This window comes from Triturus cristatus, chromosome 4_1 (genome assembly GCF_964204655.1).
Source record: "Triturus cristatus chromosome 4_1, aTriCri1.1, whole genome shotgun sequence".
In the NCBI taxonomy this organism is placed as follows: Eukaryota; Metazoa; Chordata; class Amphibia; order Caudata; family Salamandridae; genus Triturus; species Triturus cristatus.
The window spans coordinates 859,074,879-859,091,973 of record NC_140585.1 but is presented as its reverse complement, the minus strand read 5'-3'; the positions used below and the strand labels follow the sequence as shown (position 1 = coordinate 859,091,973).

The 17,095-nt window shown below is 47.6% G+C and overlaps 1 protein-coding gene across 2 annotated transcripts in view; it reads right to left on the bottom strand.

Annotated features, from left to right (window-relative positions):
• GDI2 (GDP dissociation inhibitor 2) overlaps positions 1 to 17,095 on the bottom strand; it is a 312,370-nt gene that overhangs the window by 212,583 nt on the left and 82,692 nt on the right. For both annotated transcript variants that reach the window (XM_085653570.1, XM_085653569.1), the window contains exon 3: positions 7,637 to 7,736. In XM_085653570.1, the coding sequence (XP_085509696.1) occupies positions 7,637 to 7,736 (100 nt within the window). The remainder of the gene's footprint in view (positions 1 to 7,636; positions 7,737 to 17,095) is intronic.

The following is a 17,095-nucleotide window of genomic DNA, read 5'->3' as shown; positions in this document are numbered from 1 at the left end:
TGAACTGCAGTCATGTAGGAGAACTGTTTACCAGCTCCTCACAGAAAAAAAGTCTAATTAAAAATCCAAAGGCGTCTTGTCTCTTTTGCCCCACGTGTTTAGGTCTCTTTCCTCAACCTCTAGAATGCCAGCTGTACACTTCCACTGTTTGGCAAATAAACCTCACCTCCTTCTTATGCATACGAGCAGGATCCACAATGAAACCCACAGGCCACTATTACTCTGACTTAATCCTACATATTATGTATGTACCACACAAGCCACTTACACAAATATGCACAACTTATGCTTGAGATAACAGCACTAGGATCTGGGTTAGTGTACGTTAGTGCCCCTAGAATGTCTGTGTAGATACTAGGATGTGGAGTTTTGGCATTTTGCAAAGAAGTCAACCACTGGGTATCCCAAAAGTAAAGGTATTACTTGAAATACCTAGATGTGGACCTCCCATTTGTGTGTTTGTCGATTGTTTCCACTGAGCAGGTCTTTCCGGGAGCTGTTCCGCCAGGAGGACTTGATGGCGAATGACCCAATGCCAGATTATCTGCGCTAGCTCAAAAAATAATTGGTGACCGCACGCATGTTTTTGAAGATGGTAAACTGTGGGCACGTTGTCTGTGAGAAAGAGCACAGTTTTCTTAACAATAAGTTTGTATAACGCTCCAAGCGCTTGCTGAAATGCTGATGGTACCAGTACACTGAGGTGCTGAGTCTACTCTTGAAGTGGAATTTGGCCATGGATGGTCTGTTGGCCCAGATGTGCTCCAAACCCTAAAAGGGCAGCACCTGTATTGGTCTATTATGGTTGAGTGCAGGACGACGGGGAGGTTAGGGGTTGGTGGAAGCTTTAGGGTGGTGAGGTTTAGGGAGGGTTGGGGAGGGGGGAGGTTTAGAAGGAGTCATGCAAACTGCACAGTAAGAAGTTATTTTATTCCACCTCAATAGTTTGTGCTGCACTTTGGGCTCCACCAACATTAGATCTTCCCACTGACTAGTCGCTTTTGACAACTGTCTGGCAAAGCACTCCAGAAGAGGGTGCATGTGCAGCTGAGCACTGGGTACTAGTGCAATACAAGATGTAATCATTCCTAACAGTTACATTATCATTTTTACTGTCAGAGTACGTGATGTATGATAAAGAGAAAGCAGAGTCTGATAAATCATTACACTCACGTTTTTGGGGTAGGCTTTTATTCAATATGGCTCTTAATAATGGGGAGGTACAAATGTGCTTTTTTGGCATAGATAATGGACCCCAATATGTGCAGGATAGACACTGCTTTTTGAGTGCGAGCAAGGTATGCTCTCTGTTGTTGCTCTTTACCAACTAGTAGTCAAGTAGCACAAGATTCGAATACCATTACAGTGAATGTGCACTGCAACCACTTCAACATTTTGTGACTATGCATGGGCCTATTGTGATCCCAACAGGGTAATACTTTGAAGTGGCCACTTACCACAAACCTGAGATACTGGTGGTGGGCTGAATGAATGGGATTGAGGAAGTAGGTGTCCTTGAGATGGAGGGAGGAGATGTAGCCCCGGTGCAGGGCAGTGGAATGATTTCTTGTAGAGCTGTCATTCTGAAGTGCTCTGAGATGATATACCAGTTGAGCAGCTAGACGTTGCGGATTGGTCTCAACAACCCATGATTTTTGGGGATTAGAAAATACAAAGAATAAACACCATGTCCTCACTGATGTGGTGGGCCGGCCCCAATGCTCCCTTTTGAATTAAGGCCTGCGCAGAGGCATGCTTTCAAAGCCAAGATGTCTCTGGATCAGTAATTGGTGCAGACTATAGAGGCCTTTACGTGGGCGGTTTGGGTTTCAGGCATGGCCCCGTAGAGGCAGTTCATTGCCCTGCAGCAAATGCTCTGCTCGAGGTCAAGCCCTGGAGGGAGGATCTTCGAAGAGTTGACTGTCCTAGACTTCACTGGGGGCTCTGGAGAAGGATACCGGAGAAAATATACTATGGATTCCACACCAGCTGGGCTACCTTTCTCGATCATAGTTTGTTCCTTTGACATCTTTAGACGCATGCCAGGGCTGGAGACTCAGAAGAGCCCTGCACTACATTCTACATTGGGCACAACTTGGCTTCATATGATCCAGGATGGTCTTTTTGTAACTGAGGGCCTCAAATTAAAATTCCTCATAGCTTTTCACAAGACAGAGGTCGCAGAACCTATGCCAGTCTGAACATAGGAACTGGTTATCACATTTAGGACAAAATTGGAAGGGTGTCCCCTCTATAATCTCCACCCCTTCAATTATCATATGACCTGCTCTCAACATTTTCTATCCAAATCAGTTCGAAGAGTTTAAAAATCGTACAAGGTCTTAGTGTGTTGCAAGGAGAAATTTCAGCAAGTCAAGGATTTCCCTACTGCAGCGCAGTAGTCGTAGAGCTCCATTTGAAACAGATCACAGAAAAAAATAATCTGAGGTAGAGTATACTTCAAGTTCAATGCGAGTGTCAGAAGTATCACATGTCAACTCGCAACCTAAACCTCTAATTTGAAGAAAAACACCTTGTAATATCTGCGCCCAACAACAGTTGGCAGGAATATTCTGAGAACGTGACCTACGGCAGCACATGCTGCAAACATTTAATTCCAAGATATTGCAACTAGCCAAGGAGACTATGGCTGCTGGTAGTGACACAAACCTGGTGAGGTCCTGTTTGCCAATGCCTGAAAACGGGTACATGTTATGGAGCAATGACACCCTGCCCCATACATTCATCGTTTTAATTGTAAACGTATGGAGCAGAGTGTCACTATTCGGATGCACATGCCTCCTTTACTAGGATAGATTAGTTTTTAATATCAAAGTAATTTACAAATAGATGTAAGGGTGTCGAATTCCTCCGCTTTATGCGTGAATCTTGGAGGCAAGTTGAGGGAATACTTCCTGGGTTAGAGCTTCAATGTCTGGGATTTGAAAGAAAATTGTTATAGAAAGACACCACAGATAACTATTTCAAAGAGAATAATGGGACAGCACACTCATTTGTAATACTTTGGGATGTATACAAGACCGTCATATGGCGCCAAGGCATATGTATTATGGTGGGGTATGTGAGAAAGTGCCCTCTTTCTTGCTGAATGTACTTTGACTGAGTGTGCCCTGGACTCCTGCCAATCAGGTGCCCAGGGCCTATGTTCCTTCCCTAAAACACAAATCCCAAATTGGCAAACCCTGGCCACATGTCAGCCCCTGGTAAATGGTACCCTAGGTACCCAGGGCCTTGTGACCAGGGAAGGCCTCTAAGGGCTGCAGCACTCATTGTGCCACCCTTAGAGGCCCTGTACCCTTACACACACACGCTGCCCTTGCAGGCTGGGTGTCTGGGTACAAGACAAAACAAAGAGTCGATATGGCACACATCCCTGTGTGCCATGCCCACCACCTCGACTGCCTTGGCATACATCAGCCACCCCTCTAGCTGGGTGCCCTATGCCAATGGTGTGGGCACAGGAGCAGGAGCCCTGTGCCCCTACAGTACCCAGGTCCATTCCTGGGCACTGTAAGTGGAGTGCTGCCAATTAAGAGTACATTGTGCTGGGAGCTCGTCAAACACGAACTCCACAGCACCATAATGGCAACACTGAAGACTGAGAAGTTTGGTATCAAACTTCTCAGCACATTAAACCGACACTGATGCCAGTGTGGGATTTAATGTACCAAGCACCCCAGAGGGCATCTTAGAGATGCCCCCTAAAACCTAACCTTCAATCCAAGTCTGTTCTGAGGCTTCCTAGGCTGCCACACAGCAGACATGTTACTGGACCCCTGGGTAGGAGAGCCCCTGCTCTCCTGGGTCTGCAACAATGCACATCCTGGGCGAGGTGCTAAATCTCCACCCCAGGATGTGCAGGGGGAAGCTTCAAAGGCATGCCGCCTCTGTGAGCTTCCCCAGGCCACTGCAACCCCCCACTCTGGTGGGAAGCTTGGCCGGAAACCCCAAATAAGGACAGGGGATGTGCCAGCCTGCCAACCCCACCCCTCAGGTGGGGGAGGAGAGGTGAAGCACATCCCCGGGCTCTCGCCATCTTGAAGATGGGAAGCCCTGCCCAATCAGGACGAGGCTACTGCCCCCCTCCCACAGGTGAGAGGCAGGATAGGGGGTGTACCTACCCCAGGTAAGGGACCCATTGGCCCTTGCCCTTCACCTACCTGTAATGCCCCTAAATCTAGTATTTAGGGGCACCCTGAGCCTTCCTTCCCCAGATTCCGAAATCCGAAGAAAGAGCTAGAAGAAAGAAGACCTGCCCTGCAGCTGCAAAGAAGAGGAAGACACCAACTGCTTTGGCCCCAGCCCTACTGGCCTGTCGACCCTCGAACCTGCTCCTGCTCCAACCCGGCATCTCTTGTGGCCAGCAACCTCACAAACCCCGGAGGACCTGGCTACCTTTTGACTCTAAACCCCTGGGACACCCATGAGTAGAGGCTCTACTCAAAATCTACTTCTAATCCCTGGCAGCAGCCCGGAACCGCGAACCCCTCACACACTGCACCCGCCAAGCCTGGCCTGTGCCGGAGTGAACAAAGACCACGAGGACGACCCCACGGCAACTGTGACCCCGAGTCCGGCACCCAAGGACCTCCCTCGACACTCCTGAAGAAGCCTGCAGCCTCAGAACCAGGTGCCGCCCCCCCCCCCAACCACGATCAACAGAGGGTAAGATTTCCCGACACCGAAAGGCACCCCGCGGCCCCCTGTGCCCAATCCCGGGGTACCTACATATACTCCAACTACCCAACTTACCTCTCGAAGTGGTGGTGGTGGCATCAGAAGAATCTTCGTCCCCAAGCTTGCAGTCTTTCTAAACCGGAGATTTCACATTGAAATCAATTGAGCGCCCGAAGGCTCAAAAGCACCCTGCACCCAGCCGCCCCAGTGACCCTGGCAGTGCAACCTCTACACCCATCTACTTCCCCACTTGCCCTGAGTAAGTGACCAGGAGCCCAGCTCCCACAGCCGCGTGGCCGGCTAGTCAGCAGCCACCAACCAAGGCCCCCCTACCTCTCATAGGATAACATTGGGCCTAACTCTCTCTGCACCCGGCCACCCTTGTGCCGCTGAGGGTGAACCAACTGTACCTACCTGACCCTGGGAGACCTCTGGGTCTATGCCCAGAACCTTAACTCTGCCAGTCGAGTACTTACCTTTAAACCGATAACTCAATAACAAAGTGTGGACTTTTCAAAACATAAAATATTCACCTATTAGGTGAGCTCCCAGTGCTGGATCTTGGTGCCCAGCACTGACTCTGAAAAATACTTACAACTGTACTTCCCAGTAACCCAATTTTCTCCCATAGGAAATCATTGACTGTTTTTCTGTGAAATTTCTTTTAAGTGTCAATTTCTGCAAACTAAATATTCTTTAAAAATCGTATAATTTCTGAAAGCGTAATTACTTACCCGTTTTGGGTTAAGGTCCCAGTACTGAGTCTAGGCAGCCAGTACTGGATTACAAAAGTAACGAGATCATACTATACCTGCAACTTGAATTTTCTGCCATAGGGAATCATTGACTGTTTTCTATGAAATATTTTGTAAGTGTCAATCACAGTAATTAATTCGACTTTTATCACTTGATTCCAAGTACTGACCCAGAACTGAATCTAGGATCCAGTCCTGGATATCCAAAAGTAATCCTAAAAGTAATCTGTTGCAAATAACTTGAAACTTCCATTGAGCTCAATGCATTATTGTGTTTAAAATTGTGTTGCCTATTGCAACCACTTGTAACTTTCTACAAAAGTCAATGTCAAAAGTATTTATATAAAGCATCTAGATCTTTATATAAAGCATCTAATTCTGAGAAAGTATATTTTAATACCTATTGTTGGTTCTAAAATAAAACAAGCATATATTTTTTATATATAAACCATTGGCCTAGAGTTCAGTTATTGAGTGTGTGAAGCCATTTGCTGGCTGAGTGTGTGCAACAAATGCTTTACACTGTCCTCTGATACTGCCTTACTGCTCGACCAAGCTACCACTTTAGAGAGTAAGGTTATATCTAACTTTAGCCTCTGCCAAACCTCTGGGGACTGTGGACTCTGTACACCCTGTACCTATTTGGGAACAGTATATACAGAGCCACTTTCTCACAGGGTATAAATAGTAAAGACAATCAGTGGCTACTACTGTAGAGGAAGAAATATTAGCTTTAGCGAAATTTGCAAGAGAAAGAAATTCCAGTCTCCATCTACTAATAAAGTCTGAAACCAAGACACAGCTACACTTGGATGAAGCAGGGGATAAAAGAAGGAAAATTGCTTGCATGGCTTAGGAGGCGGAATATAAGCCAGATGTAACGGGGATGTGCACAACAACCAGGAAACTCAGCAGACCAGAAAGACTGAAGTGCAATAGGAATTTGCACACCACATTGAAGTACTATACTTCACAAAGTTAGACAACAGACTTCGATTTGTTTAGATTTACTGGGGAATTTAAGACTGCTGCAAATTTCTAAGATTGTTAAGAAGGCCATATAGGTGGCACTTATGGCAGAGGTGACCTAATATGCTCTTCCACAAGTGAAAAGTGGGAAGGTTCTGGCCCCAATGGTTCTGCTGTCCCAATTCTTCAAGTATTAATGTATCAAGCCACGTAACTATCTCCTCTCAATGTTTGAAGAGACTGGACAATGGAATTGTTTACCCTATGACCCAAGATAGGAGTCTGCAATATGGAAACCTAAAGAAGGAAAACCCAAGACCCACTGCGATTAGTATAGAATCATATCCCTACTTAGTGTTGAAACCAATCTCTTTTTTAAATGCTTGCTAATCACCTGCAAGGAGTCAAACTCCCTAATCCATCCAGAACAATCTGGATTTATGTCGGGCAAGAATGCTAGACAAACTCAAAAGTGCTTATGCCTCCATAGATCGGACGACTAAGGTTAGGCAACCTGTGAAAGTCCCAACGTTGGATTGAGGTGAAAGTGTCATCTTTGTCAAATGGCCTTTTTAGATGGCACTTACTGGAAAATGAGTGTTCCAGTTGTTGCACTCGATCACACTACTGTACACGGCTCCCTGGGCAGATAAAGGTAAATATAGTCATGTCTAAAGTGTTTTCGTCAGGCAGCATTCTGGTCTCATACCTTTTCTTATCACAAACATTCACCTCGACACAAGAGACACTGGCATGAATTGGAAAAGATGCCCTTATAGTAAGGCTTGACTAGGATCCAACCTATTCAGAGCCTTGACGGAGTTTTGAAATTATGTAAAATAGTGGAGAGCACTGCCTCTCTGGTGCCTAGGTAGAGCTGCACTCTAGAAAGCAACTGCATTACTACTCATTCTGGGTGCTGGCGTTTTCCTAAAAAGTGGATGAGACTATGTGCACTCTGTTGTTGGATGGATTGGCTCCCATAATCAATACTCCTGCCTCACCCACCTCCGCTCTCAATACCATCAAGATTGAATTTCTCTTTTTTGTTAAACACAATAAGCAACAAATAACTGAAAAAAGACCACAGCCATAATCATTGTTAATACTGCAAGGCTGCACAGAGGGGTTTTTAGCATTCTTGCACATAGTTCATAATACAGCAGGAACTGCTTCAGAAACCCGACAGGGGAAAATGAAACTAGATTACTTACCACTGGCCATCAGAAATTTTGGAATGAGGTCAACATTCCAATCTCTCCCTCTTCCCATACACTCCGGTGGGCTGCCAGGCAGGTTAAATCGTTTGTACAACTAAATAAAACAAGTGAAAAATATTGTTCAGAAATCATGAAGTGCCATCATGGATACTGTGTTAATAAATATGCATAAAACACTGCTTAGCAGATCTATGCCCTCCAAACTAGAGGCAATAACCATGAAGGGCTTCCAGGTCTCATCAACAAAAGATTACAGATGAGTGACGCTCCCTGTGAAATTCAACCATTCCACCCTCCCCTTTGGTAAGCCCATTCCACTCTTCCTCTCCCAATTCCCCTTACTTAAAGCAAGAAGCAAAGATTATTTGCCTTAACTCCCCTTTTCCAAAGGCTTTTTTCCCTCCATATACAAGGGGAGAGGCCTCAGGGAATTTAAGACTCATCTATTGTGTCCCATAGGGGTGCCGCAGAAAAGTTCAAACCAGTCAATTCCCTCACAATACAAAGCTACTAGAGAGCGAACTATGAAGTGGTACAAATAAATAATACACCAAACGTCACATATAGAAGGCAGATTTGTTTAAGCAACTCATAACCAAGCACCTAGGCAGCTTCCATTGTCACTACAATAACTGCCACAATATAATCTTAAGAATGAGACAACAGGAGATACCATTCCGAGAAATTTAGAGAACGATACCAAGATAGGAAGGTGCCAAATGCATGTACGAAAAAAAAATATGGGAAGACTGGCTAAGAAAAATGGAGAAACACATACTATCTAACTCGACAAGAGCCTCACCTCACAATTTAATATAAATTAAATATTTATAAAGCGCGCGGATACTCACAAGGAGTGTCCCGGCGCTAATCTAGAGACAGAAAACTCATGTAGAATCACCCCACCAGTAGTTATTGTTTGAACAGCCACGTTTTAAGTTGTTTCCTGAAAAACAGCAGGTCCTGAGCCTGCCTAAGATATAGAGGTAATTTATTCCACAAACGAGCCGCTTGAACCTGGAATGACATTCCTCCAATCCGAGATTTTGTGATCTTAGGAATCACCATGAGCGATTGCTTAGAGGATCTAAGGACCCGTTGAGGCTGGTAACATTGGATCCTATTCCTCAGGTATACTGCACCCGTATCATGGAAGGCCCGATAAGCAAGCACAACAGTCATGGGGTAGTCATGGTACGGGTGGAAACATCGAATATACCGAGATGTAGCCAAAAAATGGATGACAGCGCCTGTAACGCTGCGTTTGTTGTGCGCTTTCCGAGTCCGAAGCTCATTGTAGGGGGATACTCGAACACTCTTATTTACACATATGGATGTACCCAGCTACTCTACTTGCAATATTGGATTATACCATTAACCTTACTGTGACCTTAGTGTTACTGCTGAACGCCATTCAAGTTCTTATCTTCACTCAATGGGGTACACCTCTTTGTGCAAATATACGGAAGTACCATGCTACTCAGCCTTTTAATATTGGACTATACCGCTAGTCTTACGGATCTTTAACTCGCACGCCTTGAAAAAGTCTTTGTACTCATTTGTGTACAGACCAAACACGTGTTGGCCATTTCGCCTTACAGCAGATCATTAAAAATCATCGACTATACTGGAACCTAGTTGGATCGTCATTTCATCCTTGCCGCAATTTTGTGAATATTCTGCAAATGTTATGAATTATGAACTTTTCTAACATTGCTACTGGTCTGTGATGCATTTGTAGTGGAATGAATATGCTACTTACCAGTATGCATCTGTTCTTGGCATGTAGGGCTGCTGACATTCATATCTGTGCATAGATCGCCGCCTAGTGTTGGGTCCGGATGTTTGCACGTTGTTGTCCTGGTAGAGTCTTCGAAGTATCCTGAGATAGGTGACTCCTCCCCTGGACCACAGTGCGCATGGGCATCCTCTCCATCCTCAGATTGTTTTTCGCCATTGTGGCAGTGATGGAGTAGATACAGAAAGTGATGACCATGCTATACAGTAATTCTGAGAGCTGCAGCTGCTACAGGCGCTGGGGAGGAGGGTGGGCGATATGAATGTCAGCAGCCCTACATGCCAAGAACAGATGCATACTGGTAAGTAGCATATTCAGTTCGAGGCATGTGGGCTGCTGAATTCATATCTGTGCATAGAATACATAGCAGTACCTCCCATTAGCGGCGGCTACCAGTGCCAGCTGCAGCGGTCTGAAAAAGTGTTTTGAGAACAGCCTGTCCTACAGCTGCCTGCTGTTTTGAGTGTACATCTACACAATAGTGTTTGGTAAATGTATGTATAGTGGACCATGTGGCTGCTCTACATATATCATGTAAAGGAATGTTTCCCAGGAAAGCCATGGAGGCCCCTAACTTACGTGTTGAGTGGGCTCGTGGGGGAATCGTTAATGTGAGTTTAGCCTTTTGATAGCAAATTTGAATACATTTAACGATCCATCTGGCTATACCTGCTTTGGAGATGGCGTTGCCTTTGTGTTGTGGGGAAAAGGCAAAGAAAAGTTGTTTTGTCTTCCTAAAGTTTTTAGTCCTGTCTATATAGTACATGAGGGCTCTTTTGACGTCTAGTGTATGGAGCATTCTTTCAGCGACATTTTGTGGATTCTGAAAGAAAACAGGCAGTTCAATTGTTTGATTCATGTGGAACTGCGATATTACTTTAGGCATGAATTTGGGGTTGGTACGTAGTACGACCCTGTTTGCGTGAACCTGTATGAATGGCTCTTGAATGGTTAGTGCCTGGAGTTCACTAACTCTTCTCAACGAAGTGATTGCCACTAGGAAAGCTACTTTCCAGGTGAGGAATTGAATCTCACATGAGTGGAGAGGTTCGAAGGGTGGACCCATCAGTCGGGTGAGGACCAAGTTGCGGTTCCACACTGGTGCTGGTGGGTGTCTTGGGGAATTACTCGTTTAAGTCCCTCCAGGAAGGCTTTGATGGCAGGCACTCTGAATAAAGAGAGGTGCTGCCTGTTTTGGAGATAGGCTGCTATTGCGGTTAAATGGATACGTATTGAGGTGTATGCCAGGTTGCATCGGTATAGGTGTAAGGGGTAACAGATTATGTTTTGAATGGATGCGTCTAGCGGGTTAATGTCATTGTTATTGCAATAAATGACAAACCTCTTCCATTTGGCTGCATAGCAAGCTCTGGTAGTGGGTCTCCTAGCTTCCTTAATGATCTCCATACAGTCTGGTGGCAGGTTTAGGTAGCCAAACTCTAGGACTTCAGGAGCCAGATCGCCAGGTTCAGCTGTTGCGGATCTGGGTGCTGAATTTCTCCATGGTTCTGCGTCAAATGCGCGGGTTTGATCCGCAGCCTTTGATGCGGCACCACGGAAAGTTCCAGAAAGGTGGTGTACCATGGCTGGCGTGCCCATGTTGGAGCAACCAGGATGAGTGTCAGTGAGTGTTGTCGCAGTTTGCGTGCCACCAGCGGTATCAACGGCGCTGGGGGAAAAGCGTACGCAAATCTGCCGGACCAGTTCATCCATATCGCATTGCCCTGCGACTGTGGATGTGGGAACCTGGCGGCAAAGCTTTGGCATTTTGCGTTTTCGCTTGTGGCGAATAGGTCTATCTCTGGATGACCCCACTGTTGGAAGTACGGTTGGAGTACTGACGGGTGTAGCTCCCACTCGTGCATCTGGTGGCTGTGTCTGCTGAGCAGATCCGCCATCTGGTTGTCCTTGCCGGGGAGGTGCTCCGCCATGAGGAATATGTTCCTCTGAATGGCCCACTTCCACATGCTCTGAGCCAGATGAGACAACTGTGGAGAGTGCGTTGCTCCCTGCTTCTGTATGTAGTACATGGCAGTCATGTTGTCCGTCCGGATCAACACGACTTTGTTGCACAAGTGTACCTTGAAGGCTTTCATTGCCAGGAAGATTGCCATCAGTTCTAGAAGGTTGATGTGCATCTTCTTTTGTTGTATTGTCCATAGTCCCTGCACTGTGTAATGGAGTACATGAGCTCCCCATCCCTGGAGAGACGCGTCCGCTGTTAGTATGATTTGTGGAACAGGCTCTTGGAACGGTCGGCCTTTGCAAAGGTTTTGTGGATTCCACCAATGCAGAGAGTTGTATGCCCGACCGCTCACCAACACTAGGTCTTTTAGTTGCCCGTGAGCCTGATTCCATTGACGTGCCAAGCACTCCTGAAGCGGGCGCATATGTAGTCTCGCGTGCGGGACTATGAAAATGCAGGAGGCCATCATGCCTATCAACTGCATGAACACTCGCGCAGGAAGGGAGTGTTGGGGTTTGAACTTTGAGATCAGCATTTGCATGCCGTTGATCCTCACCAAATTCGGCTGAGCAGTGGCTGCCAGAGTGTCTATGGTCGCACCTAGGTACTGTTGTACGTGTGCGGGTTGGAGATGTGATTTTGGGTAATTTAGTGAGAATCCCAGACTGTGAAGAAGGTGAATGGTGCGGGACATGTGGCTGGCACATTGCTGGGCTGACTTTGCCTGAACAAGCCAGTCGTCCAGGTAAGGGTAGACGTGAATGTGTTGCCTCCGTAGATGTGCAGCCACAGTAGCTAGGCACTTTGTGAAAACTCTGGGTGCTGTTGTCACGCCGAAGGGAAGAACTTTGAATTGGTAGTGCTGCCCCTGAATAGTGAACCGGAGATATTTTCTGTGTGACGGGTGTATGGGTATGTGGAAATACGCATCTTTGAGGTCTAGCGTGGCTAGGAAGTCTCCCTGTCTGAGCAGCGGGAGAACCTGCTGTAGGGTGAGCATGTGGAAATGCTCCGAGAGAATGTATTGGTTGAGGGGTCTCAGGTCTAGTATAGGTCTGAGTGACCCGTCCTTTTTTGGTATTAAGAAGTACAGAGAGTACACCCCTGTCCCCTGCTGGTGGACGGGCACGACCTCTATCGCGCCTTTTTGCAGCATACTTAGCACTTCCTGCTGTAATAATGCTAAGTGCTCTGAGGACATAGGACGGTGCTTTGGCGGTATTGTGGGTGGAGTGGAGGTTAATTCGAGGCAGTAACCGTGTTGGATAACATCTTTGACCCACCTGTCCGTGGTGATGGTATTCCACGTGGACAAGAACCGCTGGAGTCTTCCCCCGACAGGTGTTATGTGGTCGGGGGGAAGGGAGAGGGCGTCACTGTTTGTTCTTGGGGGAGGACCTGGTATTGCCGTAACCGCGTCCTCTGCCCTTTGTGCTGGAGCCACGATATCCACCTCGGGTGTTTTTATCATAGGTACTTTGTGTGCCCCCTTTATTGTAGGTTTGCTGTGACCCCTGTCCTCTACCCGCTCCTCTATTTCCGGGGCGACGAAAGGAGCCACTACGAAATGTCTGCGTTTGCAGAGCCCCTATTGACTTTGCAGTGTCTGTGTTTTTTTTAATCTTTTCTAGGGTGGTGTCAACCTCTGGTCCGAATAAGTAGTCGGGGTTGACCGGCTGATTGAGGATGTTATTTTGAACCTCAGGTTTGAATCCAGGATTCATAACCAGGCGTGTCGTCGTAGCATGACGCTGGTGTTTATTGCTCTTGCAGCTGTGTCAGCGGCATCCAGTGCACACTTAATGGATGCGTTTGTGAGAAGTTGTCCTTCCCTGATGAGGAGCTCCACTGCCTCTTTGTACTCGTCAGGTAGATGTTGGAGTAGGGTCTCTAACGTGTCAGTGTGAGCGATCGTAGCGAGCTAGGAGCGCCTGTGTATTGGCAATGCGCCATATGTTTGCCGCCTGGGCTGCAATCCTTTTGCCGGAGGTCTCTAGCACCTTGGACTCTTTGTCCGGGGGAGGAGCACCACCAGTTGTCTGCGAGTGTGCCCGTTTGCGAGCATTAGCAACTACGATGGAGTTCAGAGGCAACTGGCCTCTAATGTACGTAGGGTCCCCAGGTGCTGGCTTGTATTTTTTCTCGATCCTGGGGTTTATTACCCGTGCCCTGGTGGTTTCTTCACCACATTCAGAAAATGTCCTTTGCTGGCTTGAGGACACCTTTCAACATGGGCAGAGTCTTTACAGTCCTCTCTGAGGATGCGAAAGTGTCCACCAAGAAATCGTCCTCGATTGTGTCTGAGTGGAGTTGCACTCCATGATTGGCTGCGGCACGTTCAATGAGGGCGTTGAATGCAGCAGTGTCCTCTGTGGGAGACGTTTTTGCGCCATAAAGCTGCGTGTCCTGTGTATCCATAGCGGCACCTGGGTCTACAGGGTCATCCCAAGCTTGATCAGGGTCCTGCTGGCCTTCAGGGTCCATATCCCTGGGGTAGGTGGTGTCGTCACCCATGTAGTCCTCTATTGCGTCCGTGTCGGAGTGCGTCGGAGAGAAGGACTGTGGATCTGGGTAAGAGGTGTGGAGGCGTTCATAAAGAACTGGTTCCGATTCCGCCGGCAGTTTTTGCTTTAGCGGGATCCTGTAAGAGTCCAAAGCCTGCTCGGAAGTGATCTTCCGCATTCGGAGCATGAGCCTGCCGGTGTCGATGAAGTGGGACGGTGATGTCCCAGTAGGAGAGTGTTCAGTAGATGGGGACCTTGTCTGGGTGACACGTGTTCTGATCTCGAATAGTTTTGGCGCCGTGGATGGCGGCAAACCAAAGGTGATGTTCGTTGGTGCCAAAGGTGCCTTTTGAGCCTTTTTCGGCTCGGAGCCCGACGTGGCCTGGAGGGCTGCCTTTTCTCTGATGCGTTGCAAGGACGCTGCAACTTGTCGGACCTGGAACGCCGACGGTTCTTTGGCGCAGAGTGGTTCTGTAGAGGTAGGTGTGGACTTCTTTGGAGCCACAGGGTCATCGAGTCAAGGAGAGGTAGTAGCTGTCGACGGCGTCGATGAGTGGAACGTAGTCGCTGCTGTCGAGGTGGATTGCGATGCAGCGGCCATTTTAACCTTGGTGGTCGGTGCAGATTGTTTCGGTGCCGGGGGCCGAGGCGCTTTGGCGGTACCGCTGGCCTTTCTCTTTGGGTCGGCGCCGACATCGGCAGCAGCGAGTTCGGCTCCGAAGTCCCTTTTGGTGCGGTCGGAGCCGACTGTTTTGGCTGGCGTCGAAGGTGTGGTGGTCCTCGAGCCGACCAGTGTTAGTTTCACTTTCGTTTTCTGTTGAACCGGTGCGACGATTGGTTTCGGTTTCGTGGAAGGGAAACTAGTCTTTTTGGGTAATAATGGCTCTCGCTGGATGTCCGAGGCCGGGCCAGAGGGCGGGGCCGAAGAACTGCGGGATTGATCTTGGGTAAGGCCCGAAGGCGATCCCTCGACCGGAGCCGGAGACTGACGCACTGGGATATCCTCCGTTTGGACGGGTAGGCCCAGCTCGTCACCAGAGCTACCTTCTTCGGCCCCTAAGGCCTCATCGTAGTCTCCTACCTCATCGTCTGCTTCTTCCCTGTGAAAAAGCCCTTCATCTACGTCTTCCAATCTGGAACCGTGTTCGGAAGCGGGGCTGGAGGGTATGTTTTCCACGCTTTCAACATCTTCGTCCTCGGTGCTGAAGATGTTGGCCGGGGCCGGTGCTGCTTACTGCGCTTCAAGTCTCGCGGCTCGTCGATTCCGGAGAGTCTTCTTGGATCTGAATCGGGCACAGGCCATACATTTCGATTCGTCGTGATCCGGTGAGAGGCATTTGTTGCACACCGGGTGGACGTCGATATGTGGATATTTCGTGTGGCAAACAGGACACCGCTTGAATGGGGTCCTCGATTCCATCGTCGATGTAGGGTCGATGGTCGGATATAATGGATCCGAAAAAGTTGTTAAAGTCGCTAAACTAGCAAGTAAACCGTCGATACCGATCGGGAACAGTACCGACGAAAACTAAAGCCCTTTTGGCCTGAAAACTAAATTTTCCTAACTTGAGTCAAGATAAGCACATCCGAAACCAATGGCAGAAAAAAACAATCTGAGGATGGAGAGGATGCCCATGCGCACTGTGGTCCAGGGGAGGAGTCACCTATCTCAGGATACTTCGAAGACTCTTCCAGGACAACAACGTGCAAACATCCGGACCCAACACTAGGTGGCGATCTATGCACAGATATGAATTCAGCAGCCCACATGCCTCGAACTTGACCTAGCCTGTTATAATTGGGAGTGCTGTCTAAGCCAAATCTATTGGATAATTCTCGGCATCCGTGTTCTCACGCTGCCTATTGCACTTCTTGGTAGTAAGTGCTCCTGGCTTAAGCACCCATTGACATTTTGAATTCCTACTTTAGTCTTTCCTTTGCTGTTTTTACATTTAATTGATGTGCGGTCCATTCCCAATCTGGGTACACTACTACCTTTCTGCTTACCTTATTCATACTGTTCACCCCGCTTCCCACTGATGGACTGGAAAACTACAATCTCCCACCACTGTGCTTAGTGAAGTTGACTCTGTAACCACGGTGGAGTACAGTCCCTGAATGTGGGGGCACAAACGGAGGCAAAGCACCTAGCCAAGTGACCTTCCAAGAGCATCTGCCATAATCGGGGGCAAGCCATGTGCATAGCCACTGAAAAGGCTCCAACCACAATGTCATGAAGAATGATGGCAACATTAGGACGCAGTGTAGCACCCATCATAGGAACCAATGTTGCAGTGAACAAGGCAGAACCCTATACGTAGAAAACACAGTCCCCAATGAAAATTTTTTAAAACAACTTTCCTTGGCTAGGAACAGTCAAGCTATTCAATCTCTTCAACTGTATAGAGCAGAAGCGCACCATTCACAATCCATTACATACTGCCTTCCAAAGCAACCTCATCCTTCTAAAGGTAAGCTCTTCTTCTCAAAAAGTAATCTTAGAATTAATTGCTCCACATGGCAGATGCAACAACTGTGTCAATGTTGTATTCTCAGATGCTTCACCTTAATTTCAGACATCAGCATTTCAGTTATCAGGTCAATGTATTTAGACATTACTTTTGGTAGATTAGTAACTCGAAATAAAAGGAACTGCTGCCGGCAACGGATATTTCACTTTCAACAAAGTATCACCATTCCTTGACTTTCCACACTGCCAACCGCACTGATAAGTCACCACCACCATTTCCTTTACCAGCAGTGGTTTGACTCTATGCATTTGGACAACCTCATTGCTTCAGACACCAGAATGACAAAACGTGACACCCTTGAATAAGGAGGTGTGGAGGTGCACAGAGAAACACAGGGACAGACCGACGTGCAGCACAGCACCGAGAGGTGAGGCAGCGCTGCAGAGGACAGGCATCAGCACAGTAGCTAAAGGAGGGTTTTGACAGCAGCACAACATTGTGAGTTGCTAGGAGGGTGAGCAAACAAAGCCAGGAGCAAGGAGAACAGGCTTATACTGCAGAATGTAAAAGCAAGGGTGAAGATTGGACCGCATCAAAGACATACACACAAAGACAGGGTAAGGAGGGACAGACATTGGCAGATAGACACAGGGAGACATGACATCTGGGGCAAATGCGCTTAGAGACAGGAAACTGGGTAGGGACGACATTGAA